Source organism: Cavia porcellus, unplaced genomic scaffold (assembly GCF_034190915.1).
Source record: "Cavia porcellus strain 051 isolate PalLab524CR breed Dunkin Hartley unplaced genomic scaffold, mCavPor4.1 scaffold_22, whole genome shotgun sequence".
Lineage (NCBI taxonomy): Eukaryota > Metazoa > Chordata > Mammalia > Rodentia > Caviidae > Cavia > Cavia porcellus.
In genome coordinates, this window is record NW_026947505.1 from 51,378,800 (window position 1) to 51,395,385 (window position 16,586).

Sequence of the window (16,586 nt, forward strand, 5' to 3'; positions counted from 1 at the left end):
GCAAGATATAGGAGAAAGGAGGCTTTTACTGGGATTGAGGAAACCTATGCAGTTGTCAGAATTGTTGACAGGGAAGACAGTAAGCTAGGTAAGATATGGAAGAGCCAAAAACTTAAGGTGTACAGGACCAGTGAATAACATAAAGAATACAGGAGTGACTGTGTGGGATCTAAAACTGAAAAATTAAAAACTTAGGAGGAGTTCTTGTGTTTGAGAAAAGAATTTTAAAAAATGTTAATAGGATTGTCTTAGGAGTTTGACATGAAGAACTCATAGCACTGAGATAAAGGAGAAAACCTAGACATCTGGTTAAATAAGAGCCAATGAAAGAACAAAAGTACAATGTAATACAAAAAAGTAACCACCTAATAAACACAGAAAACCGTGAAAGAACACAGTCTCTCATTTCTAAACAGATCAAAAAACATAACAAAACTTAAATCTGTAAGGTGTCCAACTGGAATAAACATTCCAGTGAGATACTGTGTATATGACTCTCAAGTAGCTTCTTCGCGAGAGTTTGAGAGCTCACAACCCACTAACTCCTCTGATCCCTCCACTGCAATACTGAAGCTAACTCAGACTCAAGACTTCTGACACGTTGTAGGCATTGTTTTTTTAATTTTAAAGATAATAAACCATAACAAAACAGAACAATTCTGTCACAGTCAGAATTCTTGGATTGAGACTTTTGCTGTTCCTTTCCCTGGGTGTGACGGTGCACTTGGCAGACAGGTTCACTGGCACAAAGTTGTCCATTGAGTCAGGATTATTTCTATGAAATCAAATCAGTTACAACAGTAACAAGTTAATCCATTGCTACAGTGATATCATGCCTATATGGGAAATAAAATATGATGAGACACTGTACTTGGTCCCCTTTAGCCTAGAGAAGAAATCCATAGTTATACGTTAAGCATTTTAACCCACATCTTGATCTGCATTAAGTTTGATGACTGCATCTCCCATAATGGTGAAAATTAGCATGCAAGAGTAACTTTTATAGCATTAGTAACCTAAAATTAGGGGTTTGGGGACTGGATAATGCCAGAGGGGGCGAGGGACAGAAGCAAGTTTGTTTTTTTGTTTTTTTAAGCCTTCTGCTTTGTGGTATAGGATGGAGGAAACAAAAGGCGGGAGGAGGGGGTCCTAATGATGGTAAGACTATGTTTTATATTTAGAAGGAGACAATAGGAAAAATTAGGTACAAAATAGGTAGTAAAAAATGGGGATGCAGAAAGATTCTAATGTATTAATATTAGAGAAAAACTTAAAGTAAGAAATGAAAAAGGGGAAAGGAAAGAAAAAATGAAAGTGAGTACACACCCACATAAGAAAGAAGTCAGGTAAATGGATATAGTTACAAGTAGGAATATAGAGACAAGGGAAAATTCTTTAATCCTCTATAAACTATATTGGGAGAACAAAGAAAAGAACGAAAGAACACATACACAAAAACGAATTTAAAAAGTCAGAAAATAAAATTAAAAAGAAAAAACTATACTATAAGAAATAATGTGAGAACGTTTTTATTCTTTTGAATGCATGGCTCTTTTCCTCAGGCTAGAGTTAAGGAGTACAACTCATGCCAAGACATGTCTGTGTTCATGCTGCAGGTCTAGGGCGGCAGTCTATCCTCAGATGGTGCTGGCTACAGAGATCTGCTTACAGTGAGAACACGGCACCAATGTGAACTTTCAAGCCTGTGGAACTCAGTCTGTGTTCACCAGCCTGCCCTTCCTCCTCTTCTGCTCTCTAACTGCCAGCCAGCAGTCTCCCATGACTATCTTCCCTCATCCACTCTGGGAACACGGCAATGTGATGCAGGTAAGGGGTGCTATGGAACACAGGTTCAAACACTCTTCCTTCCCCTACAGCGGTGTTCCTGCCGGCTTACGCTGTGCTGTTGCAGCTGCAGGTGCTTGTATGCAGGTCACTCAACAACTGTAGACTGTGGAAGGCTGCTCTGGAAGCAGCGTTCTGCATTTCCTTGCTGATTCCAACTGCAAATGATTCTTTTGATCCCCAGGCAGTTCTCTGGTTCTCCCAGAGCAAAACAGTTGTCAGCTTCACTTCGTCTCCCAGGTGGCAGCTAGACAGCCTTTGGTGGCCATCTGTCCTCTGCACTCTGAACTGTTTCTTCTGTATCACTTCATCATATTTTCTTCTCCTGTCTGTTTCCCTGTTGTTCCCAGATAACCTGCACTCACTATAGTCTCTTTGTAAGTTACTGTTTCCCAGACTCTATAGAGATTTTGTTCTGGAGAAGCTGAGTTGCTAACACTCAAGGCTCTGCCATTTGGGCCTCTAGCATAGTTTTTTCTTACCAAAATAAACAGAATACCATAATTTAAGAATAGGTAATTTTTTTTTTCAAAAAAGAAGAAAATTAGATGAGGATAGCATTAAAAAACTGTGAAACACTTTATTTTTCCAGTTCATTACATTTTCAATAATGTTCAAATTGCTATGGATTGAAATGATTAGCCTGATTAATTTTTCTCCATTCCTGAGAAATTAGTGAATTTGTTTAAGGCTTACTACTAAACCAGTGGTTCACAGAGAACCAGGCATATTCTAAAGCACTCAAGTAGTTAAAAAAAATTATAGAACTACTAGCAAAACTTTTTTAAAAACATTGTACACTTCAGGGACATTTTTTGAAATTTTGGGAAAAAGTATATAGTTATCATTGAGTGTGTTCATTTTCTAAGTAATATACAGAGTTCCCTAACACAGTTTAGAATTTAATACATGTAGCACAATAAATACATTCTGAAATAACACTAAAACCAACAACCAAGTGCAACATAATCTTAACAAATTTATTTCAGGGACAAAATATAACACAGTGAAAAATTCTAAGTAAAATTCAAAACACTGAATCTTTTTAATTTCTTGGAAATCCTGGGCTTGAATTCAGGACTTCACATATAACAGTCAAGAGCTATACTACTGCACTACATTTCCAGACCTTTTTATTTTTTATTTTGAAACAAAGCCTCACTAAGTTGCCCAGGCTGCCCTCAAACTTACATCCTCTTGCCTCTGCTAAATAACTGGAATTACAAGTGCACTATTAAACCAAACATACAATCTTTAAAAAATAATCTTTTAAAAGCTAGGTACAGTGGTGCATATGTATAATCCCAATACTCAACAAGCTAAGGCAGGAGGACTGCAGCAAGTTCAAGGCCAGCCTGAACTACACAGTAAATATAAGTTTTGGAATATAGTAATACACAATTCAGGTCACTTTAGTTATAACTACACGGTAACAAATGTCTGTTAAGTATTCAGTTTTCACACAGAGCAGGACTAACATCTGTCAGTCATAAGGATAAGGATAAACCCTCTGTATAACAGAAATCTCATAGGAGAAATTTATTTACAATTAACTATGTACAACATAAAAAAGGTAAACAAATCTAATATATTAACAAAAAACTGGAAAGCAAGTCAGATCTTACTTTTTCCACACTGAAAAATTATTTTCAAAGTGATACAATACAAAGATTATCAATCTTATCTGTTTGCCCTAAAGGAAGTACGAATTTTCTCTTTAAAAAATGGTAGTTCAGTGACACACATTTTTGTGAAATCTGGAAACAGGTATAAAATGAAAAGCTATGAAACCTCATCACTTTAATCATTAAGTACGTATTAGTCTTTATTCAAACACAAAATAATTAAAATGTTGGACAATGAAATATACAAGACAAATAAGAATACATAGCTGAGCATGGTAGCAAATGCCTGTAATCCCAGCACTGGAGAGGCTGAGGCAGGAGGATCACTGTGAGTTCAAGGCCAGCCTGGGATACATAGTGAACTCAAAGACAGCCTGTACTACACAGCAAGATCCTGTATCAAAAAACAAACAAACAAACAAACCAGAATATATAATAGTAAAAGAAAAAAAGTACACTTCTATTACACTAGTATGATAAAAATTTCAAATAGTTATTCTATACCAAATTACATCCACGATGTCATGGAGGTAACTTCCTTTTGTACCTAGAATAAAAATATATTCATTTAAAATATAGATGACATAGGACAGGGTTTCTTTATGAATTGTCTTGGTATTAAACTTTTAACCTGAGACACATATTATAAAGCAAAAAATCTGCTGGTATGATATATACAGCAGATAATATCTATGGTTAAGAGAATACAGCAACACAGCAAGATAAATATGATTACATCTCAGGCTTGATGTGGTGGCACACGCCTGTAATCCCAGCACTCAGGAGGCGAAGGCAGGATGATCACAATGAGTTCAAGGGCAGCCTGGGCTACTATGCACTAAGTTCAGAAGCAGCTTAAACTACATAGAGACAACCTGTGTCCAAGGGGGGAAAAAAAATCTTGTATCCCTAGAAGATGAAGATTCCTTGGTATTGTAGTTGAACATAAAATTTCTGTAACTGCCACATTTTGTATTACTAAACTTGAAAGCTTATAATTAACAAGCAATTAACTGAAAATCTTGTTTCCTTTACTCTACAAAAGTGCTATTTCATTTTGATATGATAGCTTTAAACAGTAAATATTTTTATCCAGCTGAAGAGATTAACCAGAAAATAATAGAAAGCAATACTGTTCAAAACTCCAAAAATCATCAAGATTAAATATAGCAATAACATACAATGCTCTAAATCCAATTCATTTTGTGTCCTTAGGTTTACAGACTCAAATGCATCAAAAAATACTCAAATCTCTGACACAGAATTTCAGATGACATTTTGAAGAACCTGACCCATTCTAATACTAATACTTTCTCTGAGAAGAGTATAAATAGTCCCTATCTGCTTGTTAGGAAAAGGATGATAGTGAGGTATAGACTATTCAGTTTCCATCACCTAAAATCCACTCTGTGACTAGACACATTGAATAAATGATACATGAAATATTTTTTGAAGTTGTTAGATTTTTTTTTTTTTTTTTTTTGTCTTTTTTGAGACAGGGTCTCACTATGCAGTTCAGGCTGGCCTTGAGCTCACTTTCTAGCCCAGGATGGTCTTGAACTCACAACGATCCTCCTACCTCAGCCTCCCGAGTGCAGGGCTTACAGGCGTGAGCCACCACGCCAGGTGTGATTTTTTTTTTCTTTTTGAGACAAAGTCTCAAAATGCAGTTCAAGCTGGCCTTGAGCTCACTTTGCAACCCAGGCTAGTCTCAAACTCTCAATGATCTCTTGCCTCAGCCTCCAAAGTGCTAGGATTACAAGCATGAGCCACCACACCCAGCTCAGTTATTCAATTTTTTTTTTTTTTTTTTTTTTTTTTTTTGCGGTACTGGGGATGGAACTCACACTCTCATACTTGCCAGGAGGCGCTTTTGACACTGAGCTAAATCCCCAGCCCGGTTATTCAATTTTTAAAGGGTGACATAATAGGTTTTCCTTAACTTTTGTGTCCCCAATTAAAATAAATGTCAGTACATCATTAAGACAATTACAAAATTATTGATTTTCAGTTACCTTATTAAGCTCTGGAAACAGTTCTTGTATCACAATGTCCAATAAAACGTACGTCAGCTAGAGCAACAACAAAAAATACAATTTAAGGCACTACTAAATAAAAAACAAATACAAAATTGAGGATGATGATTATCTTTACAAGGGAAGACAAGGACTAGAACTGCTGAAGTAAAATAAGAACAAAAGTAGCTTCTACCAATAATGTTCCATTCTTAAAATGCACAGAAGGCACATAAATGCTTGCATGTACACATTTAAAATGCCTAACTCATTTTTGTTATTTTACATGTAACAAAACCTTAAAGAAATGAGCAGAACATAAAATTGTAACTGTATTAAGATCTCAATAAGCTACTGGGCCATGGTGCCACATGCCTATAATCTCAGCTACTTGCAAGACTGAGGAAGGAGGACTACAAGCTTAATCATGAGTTTCAAAGGTAACAATGTGATTCAATCTCAAAACAAAAAATAAAAAACAGCTGGATAGAGCTCAGTCATACACCATCCCTCAGTTCAATCCTCAGTATAGAAGAAAAATGCTGAATCAAACCAAACAGAAACCTCAACAAAATACACATATTATACACACAAAAATATTAACCATTGTGCACATTAAATTACAGAATTACCAAATTTTAAGTTTTTACTTTATTTTGTAAGTTTTCTATCTCTCAAATTTTCACAATGAAAGTTCACTTTAAATTTAAGAATTCATGACAAAAATAATCAGCAAAAGAGTAACATAAGTAAAATACTTTTTTTATCTGAGTGTTTTAATTATATTGCCTTGATGTAGTATAGTGTCATTCAACAAATTTAGTCCAAACTAGTGTTTACTAGCTGTAACTAATTATTACCTGCTTGTTGAGTACTGGCTGCTGTAAACCATCAAATAGAAGTCTGATGCTTTCATACTTTGTTTCTTCACCAATACACTTGACTATTAGATCTAAACAAGAAAGCCACAAGTGAAGCAATTTTTTAAAGTGACAAGATCATAAAGCAAAGTCACTATCTTGTTTCTCAGATAGTGTACAATGCAAAAATAATTTATTTCCCAAATCAGTGTTTCTGTAAGAGGCTCCTTGGGAAAAAGTTTCATGGTCAAATTGAGAAATGCTGCATCATGTACCATATACCCCTGGAGTCATGACTCAAGATTTCATGGCCGCAGTTGTATATGGGTTTTTTCTGAGTACCTAACTAGTAATTGTGGAAACTCCTATTTCAGGGAAACTGCAAATAGCCTCTGCAATTGTTTCTTTGGTGGGAAGTTTGCAAGTAGCCAATCTAAAAGTGTTATTCAGTTCTCCCAGCTGCTGATGGCTGCTACTCAGTAAGCCATCTCTGGCAGATGCACCAGCATTTATGCATCACTACAGGTACACATGCAGCTATTGAGTTTTCTCAGTTTTGTTCTTCTTAAAACCCTAAGGTACTCCCAAAACACCATGTACCTTCTAAAACTTTATTAACACAATATTTTATTAAATTAAATAACTGGGGCTGGGGATTTAGCTCAGCGGCATAAGTACCTGCCTTGCAAGCAGGTGGTTGTGAGTTCGAGCCCCAGTACCGATAAAAATGAAAAAGACAAAAATAAATAAAATAACTGCAGGAGACATAGCATAGCTAGGGTTTAAAGTATAAAAACAGGCATTTTATAGGCATTTTTCTGACGCTATCTGAAATTCAGTGTTTTTCACAATTGATCAGTGCTCTTAGGAATATGAATTTTGGGACTCCCCTATATCCCCTTTTGGAGATTCACAATGTACAAAGTATACTGAGGAGTGTCCCAATAATAAATTCACTACCATTAAGTGAAAAGACAGCATGAAATAACACATATAGTATTATTGTACTAGGGTAAAGCAAAAAACTAAACTCTAAAATGATGCCTGTACATTTATGCATACATATACAGAAATACACAGAGAAACGTAAGGATTAACACCAAACTAGAGCACAAGAAGTCCACTTCTACACAGTGGAGCTGATGGTTTCTACTTTTTATACTATGTATTTTCAGTCTTAATATCATATTTCTAAAAATTTAATTAATTTAAATGTTAACGTACATTTGGCCATGTATCATTAATATCATTCCTGTTATCAAAAACAATTATCAATTTTTATAACCTCTAACACGTTTTCCCCAAGCAGAAAAGATTTTTAGGCAAACAAAATGTTCAAATATTTGCCTTTTTCTCATCATAACTAAACTCCTAATGCTATTTATGGAAAATCCTCATGTTATGCTTGGTTTTATAAGGTAAAACTAAAGAGGCAAAGGCCAAATCCAATTTTCTCTCATATAGATCTTGTATATTTTGTTAGATTATACTTAAATATTTTATTTTGGGAGTACTAATCTATATACTGTTTTCAATTTCAAATTGCATTTATTTATTGCTGGTATATAATGAAGTGATTGACTTTATGGATTAACTTTATAATCTTTCAAGCCTGCTATTATTGCTTATTAAAGTTCAGTGTTTTTGTGGATTCTTTCAGATTTTCTGTGCAGACAATTATGTCAAGTAAGATTGAAGGTATTTTTATTTCTCCCTTCACATTCTATATATCTTTACTTTCTTGTGTTACTATATTAGCAAAAACATTCAGTGTTGAAAGGCAGTTGTGAAAGGAGGTATTTTTGCCTTTGCATGTTGTCTGTGAGGTTTTTGTATGTATTGTTTATTAAATTAAAGAAATTAATTCAGTTTTCATCATGAATAGGTCCTGGAGTTTCTCAAATGCTTTTATAGCTAGTGATATGATCATTTGATTTTTTTTCTCTCTTTAGCATGTTCAGAAGAACTACATATTGACTGATTTTCAAGTTTTGAACCAGGCTTGCACATTTTAGCTAAATCTCACTTGGCTATAAAATTATTTTTATACAGGAGTATATAATTCTTTTTACATATTTGACATTTTTTTATACACTGTTGATTTGATTTTCTAGTATTTCAGTGATTTTTTGTAACTATATTCATGAGAAATATTGGGCAGTAGTTCTCTTTTTTAAACTTTGATTATGTTTGGTTTTAGGTTACTGTTAGCCTCAGAGAGTGAGTTAGAAAATACTCCCCCTCCTTCCATCATCTGACAAGTGATTACAGAAAACCAGTACAATTTTTTTCTGACACAGTGTCCATATGGTCAAGCTGGCCTTGAACTCCTTTATACAGCCAGGCTAGCCTCACATTTATAGCAATCTTCCTGCCTTCCATGTACTAGGATTGCAGGAATGTGCCACCACACAGAGCTACAATTTATTCCTTAAACCTCTGATAGAATTCATGAGTAAGTTCATGTGGTAGTTTGTTTTAAAAGGTTATTAATTACTGACTCAATTTCTCACAGAACATAATTCAGATTGTTTCTTCTTTGTATTTTTGGTTCAAGGTATCTTTCAGTGTTCTGTTACTTGTAGATTATCATGTTTGCATGCGGTTATTCATAGTACTCCACTATACTTTAATGCCCAAGGGATCTACAGTGATGTCTCTTTCTTTATTTCTAATTTGTCTTCATCCCTTTCTCTTCTCCTTTCTTCTTTTCCTCCACCCTTCTCTATCTGCTTTGTTTCTCTGCAATACTAGGGATTCAATCCCGAGCTTCACATACGCTAGACATGCACTTTACAACTGGGCTACAGTTCAGCACTTCTAGTAAGTTTTACTTTGAGACTGGATCTTGCCAGTTTTCCCAGGCTGGCTTTGAACTTGCAATCCTCCTTCCTCAGCCTCCAGAGTACCTGGAATTACATGTATGTGCACAACACCCAGCTTCATGCTTTCTTTAGTTACCCTGGCTAAAGGATTATCCGCTTTATAGATCTCTTCAAAGAACTAGCTTTCGGTTTTACCTATTTTCTCTACTGATTTGTTTTTAATTTCATTGATTTGTATCCTAATTATTTTTCTTTCTGGTTAACTCAGGTTTAATTCAATCTTTCTTTTCCGAGTTCCCTGGTTTCTTTAGATCTGTGTTCAGATCTTTCTTTTCTAATATATGCATTCAATGCTATAAATTTTTCTTCAAACAGTACTTCCACTGTGTCCCAAAAATATGGGATACATTATGTTTTTTCACTTAATTCAAAGTAGTTTTTATTTCTCTTGTTATTTCTTCATGGGTAGTATAGTTTTAGAAGTGTGCTGTTTATCACCAAGTACTTTGGGATTTCTCTCATCTTTTTGTTACTGATATAGTTTAATTTCACTGTAGTTGAAGGGCAGACATTGTATAATTTCTATTCTGTATACTTTTTAAGGCATGGTGGCACATACCTGTAATCCCAGAATTTGGGAGAGGCTGAGGTACAAGGATTGCTGCAAGTTCAACACCAGCTTTAACTACACATAGTGAATTCAGGGCTACTTTGGACTACAGAGTCAGACTGTCTCAAAAACAAAACAAAACAAAACAAAAACCGGAAAAAAAAAAAAAGTATAAATCTTGATGTGATCTTGATGAGTATTCCATGTGAGCCTGAAATGAATGTGTATTTTTACCCTTGTTAAGTAGTCAACAGATGACAATTATACTCAGCTGACCAGTGGTATTCTGAATTTAACTATGTCCTGATTTTCTGCTAGCTGCATCTGACCATTTCTAATAAAGGGGTGTAGAAGTCTCCCACTGCAATAGTGGATTATTAGTTTTTGCTTTATGTAGTTTGATGTCTTGTTGCAAAGTGCAAGTGTAAGAAATAAGCCCATTATCATTATATCTGTATTACTGATAAATTTTCTTAGTCTGAAGACTTCTCTGTCTGAAATGAAGTTACTTCTGGCTTTTGTTAAATGAGAAGTGTAATCATATAATTTGCTTCATATACTTATTTTTAATCTATATGTGATATCATGGATACAAGGGTTTTTTTGGAGGGTGCTTTTTGAGACAGGATTTTGCAATACAGATCAAGCTGATCTTTAACTCACTTGGTAGCCAGACTGGCTTTTAAACTCAGAGCAAACTTCCTGCCTCAGTCTACTAAGTACTGGGATTACAGGCAGGTGTCACCATGAATGGCTAAAGTGAGTTTCTTATACATTACATATAGTTGAATTTCATTTTTTGAGCCACAATAGCATTCTCTGTCTTTTAACTGGTGCACTTAGATCACTGATGCTAAAAGTGATTGTTTGATATAATTGTATTGATATTTACCAAATTTGTTACTTTTGTAATTGCTTTCTATTTGTTGGTCCTTGTTCTTTGATCCTGTTTTTCTCTTTCCCTCCTTTTCTATTTTTGTGGTTTTAACTGAGGATTTAATAATTACATTTTCTCTCCTTTCTTAGAAGCATTTCAGTTACATTTTTCCCCCTCCCTCCATTTATTTTTTTAGTGACTGTTTTGGAGTTTGGAACATACACTTACAACTAATCCAAGTCCACTTTCACATAACAGTATATAATGCTTCACAGAAGGAGAAAGTTCTTGTAAGATCAAAATAATCCTCCTATACCTTCTGTATCACAGTTGTCACAAATTTTGCTTAAACACAGGTGTGTGTGCATTATATGCAAATAAACATTATCAGCATAATACTCCAATTATTCTTGTGAACACAAGTGATCTGTTAGATCACTTAATAAGAAAAATAAATTTTTATCTTCATTTATTCCTTTTTTAATGCTCTCCCTTTCTTAAAGCAAACCCAAGTTTATTGCCTTTATTACTTTCCTTCTAAGGAATTTTTTGTTTGTTTTTTATTTTGTTTTCCTTTTGGTTTTTAGGTACCATAGATTGAACTTAGACCTTGTGCTTGCCAGGCAGAAGCTGTGCCACTGAGCTACATCCATGGCCTTCTAAGGAATTTCTTACCTATTCAGGTCAACCAGAAACAAATCCCCTCAATTTGTGTTTATCTGAGAAAGTATCTCTCCTTCACTTTTAAAAAACAATTTCAAGGTTTACGGATTTCTAGGTTGGCAGGTGTATTGGTATTTCATGCTGCTCTCTGCTTGCTTGTTTAGTTTTTAAGAAATCATGAAATTTTTATTTGCTCCTATTTAAGTAAGGTAGTTTTTTTCCCTCTGGCTTCTTTCAGGGTTGTTTTTTAGCTTTGATTTTCTGTGGGTTTAAAAAAATGTACCTAGATGTTACTGTGTTTTTGTTTGTTTGATTTTGTTATTTTTTTGTTCTTGAAATTTATCTGTCTGTTTTCTGAGCTTTCTCATTCTGAGGTTTGGTGTCTAATAATTCTGGGAAATTCTCAAATTATTATTGCCTGAAATATTTGTTCTGCTCCTTTCTTTCTTCCCTGTCTGAAATTTTATACTTTTGCCACAGTTCTTGAATATTTCATTTTTTCTCTTTACTTTCTATGTTGGATATTTTGTAATGAGATATCAAACTCAAGTTTTTTTTTCCTCAGGAACATCTTATCTACCAATAAGCCCATAAAAGGTATTCTGCATTTCTACTGTGGTGTTTTTAATCTCGGCTTATACTGCCCAATCTCTTCTTGTATGCTAATTACTTCATTCATTAGAATCTTCAGAATCTTATTCATAGTTATTTTTAAATTCCTTGTCAGTTAATTCTAACATTCCTGCCACAGCTGAGTCTGATTTTGATGCTTATTCTGATTTTGATGCTTATTCTATTTCTTCAAATATTATTTCTTGCCTTATTGTATGCTTCATAAATGTGTTTTAGTAGTTAAACAAGACATACTGAGCATAAAAAACTGCTTGCTGCAAACATGCCTTTAACAAACCAGAGGTAAATCATAAAGAGAAAACAAGGATTCTATAGTCCTAGGTACAGGTCTTTTAGTGAATCTGAAAAACAACTTCACACATGCTTTTTTCAGTCCCTGAAGTAGGACAGAACCAGTCAGAGTAGGACAAAGAAAGCTGGGGCTGGCTGGACTTAGATTATTTCCTTTCCCCCAGGACAGTTACACTCTGCTTGGTTTCTGTAAAAAGAAAAGAATGTTCTAACATAGTTCAAAATGCTTATTTCCCCCCTCTCCCTCTTTTCCCTGATGCTCACTTTGAGAATGTAAATTCACAAAAGTATTTGGGCCTCTGTGGCATTGTTCCTAATGGAGTTTCTAATCTATTAAGACTTGTCAGCTGCAGTTCCAGCAATTTTTCAGTTATAGTTCAGACTTCCTTACTTTAGCACTAGTTCCCACAGAGATTTGTGTTCATGGATTTCTACTCCAACTAGCTACAACTCTGTATTTATCTATTCGTCGCTCAAATTTGGGGGGGGGGGGTAATTTCCCGTGACCCTATTTCTCTATGACCTAGGTGTTGATTTTTTTTTAGTATGTTCAGCTTTTTACTTGTTACTAGGATACACTGGCAACTTCTAGACTCTTGCATGATGCACTAAAACTCAAGTCATCCTTTTCTCCTTTCTGTTTTTCTCCCTAGGCATTAGCGTCTATTCACATATGTCTTCCCTACCTCTATGAGTCTACCCACACTACATTTCCTTTCTCTTTCATTAGTTTCACATGTATCTCCTGAACTAAATATTCTCTGTTTTGCCCAACTGCTTGTTATTTCCTCTTGTATTTCCCATCACATTAAGAGTTTATCACCAGCTTACGTCATGGCCCAAAACTACCAACTTTACAAAAGAGGGGACCCTATTCCTCCTCAGTGCTCTCTCTGTAATTTGAATGTACTTGTATCAACACATGTGTATTTTATCTAAATGCTTGCTTTCCTACTAGACTAAGCTACTGAAGTACATTTTTTACAATGCTTGCATTCTGAACAGTTCCTGGGACATAGAAGACATTCAATAAATTTTGAATGAATGAATGAATTTTGATCTCTTAGTCATATATACTAATGCAGGTACTGTAAGGATTTTGTGGACAGCAGGACTTCAATCATCATATTACACATCACTTTAACTAACTTGATGACAAGTTATTGCTGAAAGAATCTGGCTATAGTGTGAGGAGAAACAGCCTTATTTTAAAGCTTTTAGTGAGCTGGGCATGGTGGTGCACACCTGTAATTCCAGCATTCAGGAGCTTGAGGCAGATGGATAACTGAGTTTGAGACCAGCCTGGGTCTACAAAGTGAGTTCATGGCCAGCCTGAACTGCATAGCAAAACTCTGTCTCAGAAAGACAAAAACAAACAAACAAATAAATAAAAACAAATACAGTTCTTAGTGGTAACATGAAAAGAACAAATTACATTTAGTGAATTAATTTTTTTTTTTTGGGGGGGGGGGCTTTTTTGAGACAGGGTCTCGCTATGCAGTTCCGGTTGGCCTTGAGCTCACTTTGTAGCCCAGGCTGGTCTCGAACTTGCAATGATCTTCTTGCCTCAGCCTTCCAAGTGCTGGAATTACAGGCATGAGCCACCACACCCGGCTAGTGAGTTAACTTTAATTGGCTAATGTAACTACTGCTAAAATCTCACATTGTGACCTCAAAGGAACAGATAATCTATTAAGTTACTTAAATACTACACCTGGAATATAATTCATCATTTCTTCAAATGTCTTTTTTGCCGCTTTTTGCTTATCCTGGAGGGAGCGAGGTTCAGTATTTTCACAGAATATAGCATCTAAAAAAAAGTACAAAAACCAATATTTCTGTATTCTCTTATTTTTTCCTCATAGTAGAAATGTTAATGTACTGAAGAAAAATAAGACTTTTTTACTGTTTTACATCCAGCGAAACCCACCAATTATACAAAATTATGCAACAAAGATATAACAAAATACCTCTGAGAAGTGTTATGAGTGAGACCAAACGGTGCTCCTGAAAGAGCTGTTGTAGTTTACAGTGAAGATAGTAGTCAGTATACATTTCCAGGGTGTTTTTAAAGAGGATTCGAGCTCCCATTAATAGATGATGAAGCCAGTCAGGAACCTGGAAAACCACCCGTCCTGAGAAGAATCAATCAAATACTTTGTTCAAGAAAAAGAAGTATTTTTGATGTTTTCCAATACAGAAAATACAAATTACAATGGTTACTGTTTTATTAGGAAACACTAGCAACTTTATATGTTCAAAACCAACTGTATTAAATTCTTACAGATATAGTACCTTCCAATTTTAAAAAAAGGCAAAATGAAACAAAATTGATAAGCAGTAATTTGTATTAAAGAAGAAATAAGACAGATAAATGAAAAATAAGTTTTAACATAAATCACTTAGATCTTACCTACATACATCAGGTAATCGTAGACTCCCTCTATAGTCATCACCTCCATAAAATAATTCTGATTTTGTTTTCGCTCTATATTCTCAGCACGGTTTGCATTATTCTTAAACAGATCATTGAAAAGCTAACGTAAAAGTTGAAATAATAGATATTTATTGTTTCTAATAATGATAATCACTTAAGACTAAATAACTCAGAACAAGGGTATTTAATTAAGACTTTACCATATAAAACAATATCAGGTTAAAATCTGCTTTCAAAATTTCTCATGCCCAAAATTATATAAAACATATATATTCCTTCCAAAATGGTACATAAAAACTTGCATTCACTTTAGATACAACAGATAATTTATTATGCATGCTTTTTTCTTTTTTTTGAGTCTTGTTACACAGTCCAGGCTGGCCTTGAGCTTACTATGTAGCCCAGGCTGGCCTCAAGCCGGCAGTCATCCTCTTATATTGGCCTCCTGAGTGCTGGGATTACAGATGTGTGCCAGCATATCCAGCCGCCTCCTTTGCTTTTATACATTAAAAGAAGCAAAATAATTTAAAAATGTGTAAATATTCTTGCCTAATTTTAATACCAACATGACTTAAAAATTATAAATCACCATCAATTAATGAGTAGAGATTATAGTTTTTCAGTGAAGTTCATCTGTACAATAATATTCAAAGCCCAGAAAGGTTTAATCAATGTGAAAAAAGCAATCTATGAACAATTACTCACATTCAAAAAAACGATGAAAAACAACTAAATCTCAGCCCCACTTATCCCAAAATATGCAGTCTATCATCAATAGTAATAACCAAATATACCTTAGGTAACTGGTTTTAAGAAAAGCATTGTTTATTCATATATCCATTCATAACTATTAATTATTTTGTGTGTAAGATAGCATGTAAATGGTAAAGAATACAGAGATAGGTCAGAAAATTAACATCTAATAGAAATAGGTCAATAAATAAATGAAAATAACATAAAACAATGGTTGTAAGAAAAATAAAGGAGACTGTAGAGGAAAGCGTATTCAATTTTATCTGCAGATGAATTTTTTGAAAAGCTTCCTAGAAAAGTTTCAGAAACACAGAACATATATCCCATGTTGCATTATTCCAACATATTCTTCTGTTAGAGCCTTTTTACCTAGATGCATATATTTAAAACATTTTCCTCAACCAGAAAACATGAAAACAGTTCTCTGTCAAGTGCCTCTATTCCATGCTTTCAATTTTTTCATCAGAGAACAGTAATAGTCTAGAGAAGAGAGGGAGCAAAACTAGCTAAGCACCTAATCCCATAGCTACAAAATTTACAATTTTGTAAATTTCCTTTTAGTCTATAGCTAAATGACTACAATCAAGGGGATTTAAAAAAATAGTACTTTATCTTCATCTCCCTTCCTACTTCTTTCACTTAGAGCCACATCAAGTACATTTATATTTTATAGTGTGTCTAAGTATATCTACCTACTGTACAATATTCTTTGAGTACATGCTGAATTAATCATTTCTATTCTATCAGTTTCATGCTGTTTCCAATTGTTCACTTCCATAAAAAATAGTTTAATAAACACATTTATTTACCATAGGTACTTCTATTAGATTATCTTCTTCTGAAAAATTCCTGTCACTTGGGATACCAAATCAAGGAATAAAAGACCTGATGATTTTTTGCAGGGCACCAAATTCCTTTCCCTAAAGGTTGGGTTCATTTACAAGCAACAAGCAAAGTAAACTTTCATTTTGATCAAACTTCCAAAAACATTTTGTAGATATAGTTCTTATATACTAAAATTCACACTTTAGTGAAATTCTTTCCTTGCATTTCACCAGGGTAATCACTGTAATCCTATGCACTAGATCTTTAAAATTCTACCACTCAAAAGTATGCATATATAGTAAAGGCGACCTCAAGAATTTAAGTGTT

The 16,586-nt window shown here is 34.4% G+C and overlaps 1 protein-coding gene across 9 annotated transcripts in view; it reads right to left on the reverse strand.

Moving 5' to 3' along the window:
* Positions 1-1,513: 1,513 nt before the first annotated feature.
* The window catches only part of Snx14 (sorting nexin 14), an 82,176-nt gene continuing 67,103 nt past the window's right edge, over positions 1,514-16,586 (reverse strand). For 7 of the 9 annotated variants that reach the window (XM_063233177.1, XM_023567233.2, XM_013157883.3 and 4 more), the window contains 6 exons: positions 14,658-14,781; positions 14,215-14,379; positions 13,959-14,054; positions 6,346-6,437; positions 5,486-5,542; positions 1,514-4,017 (listed from right to left, as the gene is read on the reverse strand). In XM_063233177.1, the coding sequence (XP_063089247.1) occupies positions 3,979-4,017; positions 5,486-5,542; positions 6,346-6,437; positions 13,959-14,054; positions 14,215-14,379; positions 14,658-14,781 (573 nt within the window). In that variant the 3' untranslated portion in view covers positions 1,514-3,978. The remainder of the gene's footprint in view (positions 4,018-5,485; positions 5,543-6,345; positions 6,438-13,958; positions 14,055-14,214; positions 14,380-14,657; positions 14,782-16,586) is intronic. The other 2 variants (XM_003474891.5, XM_023567232.2) reach the window with 2 other exon arrangements.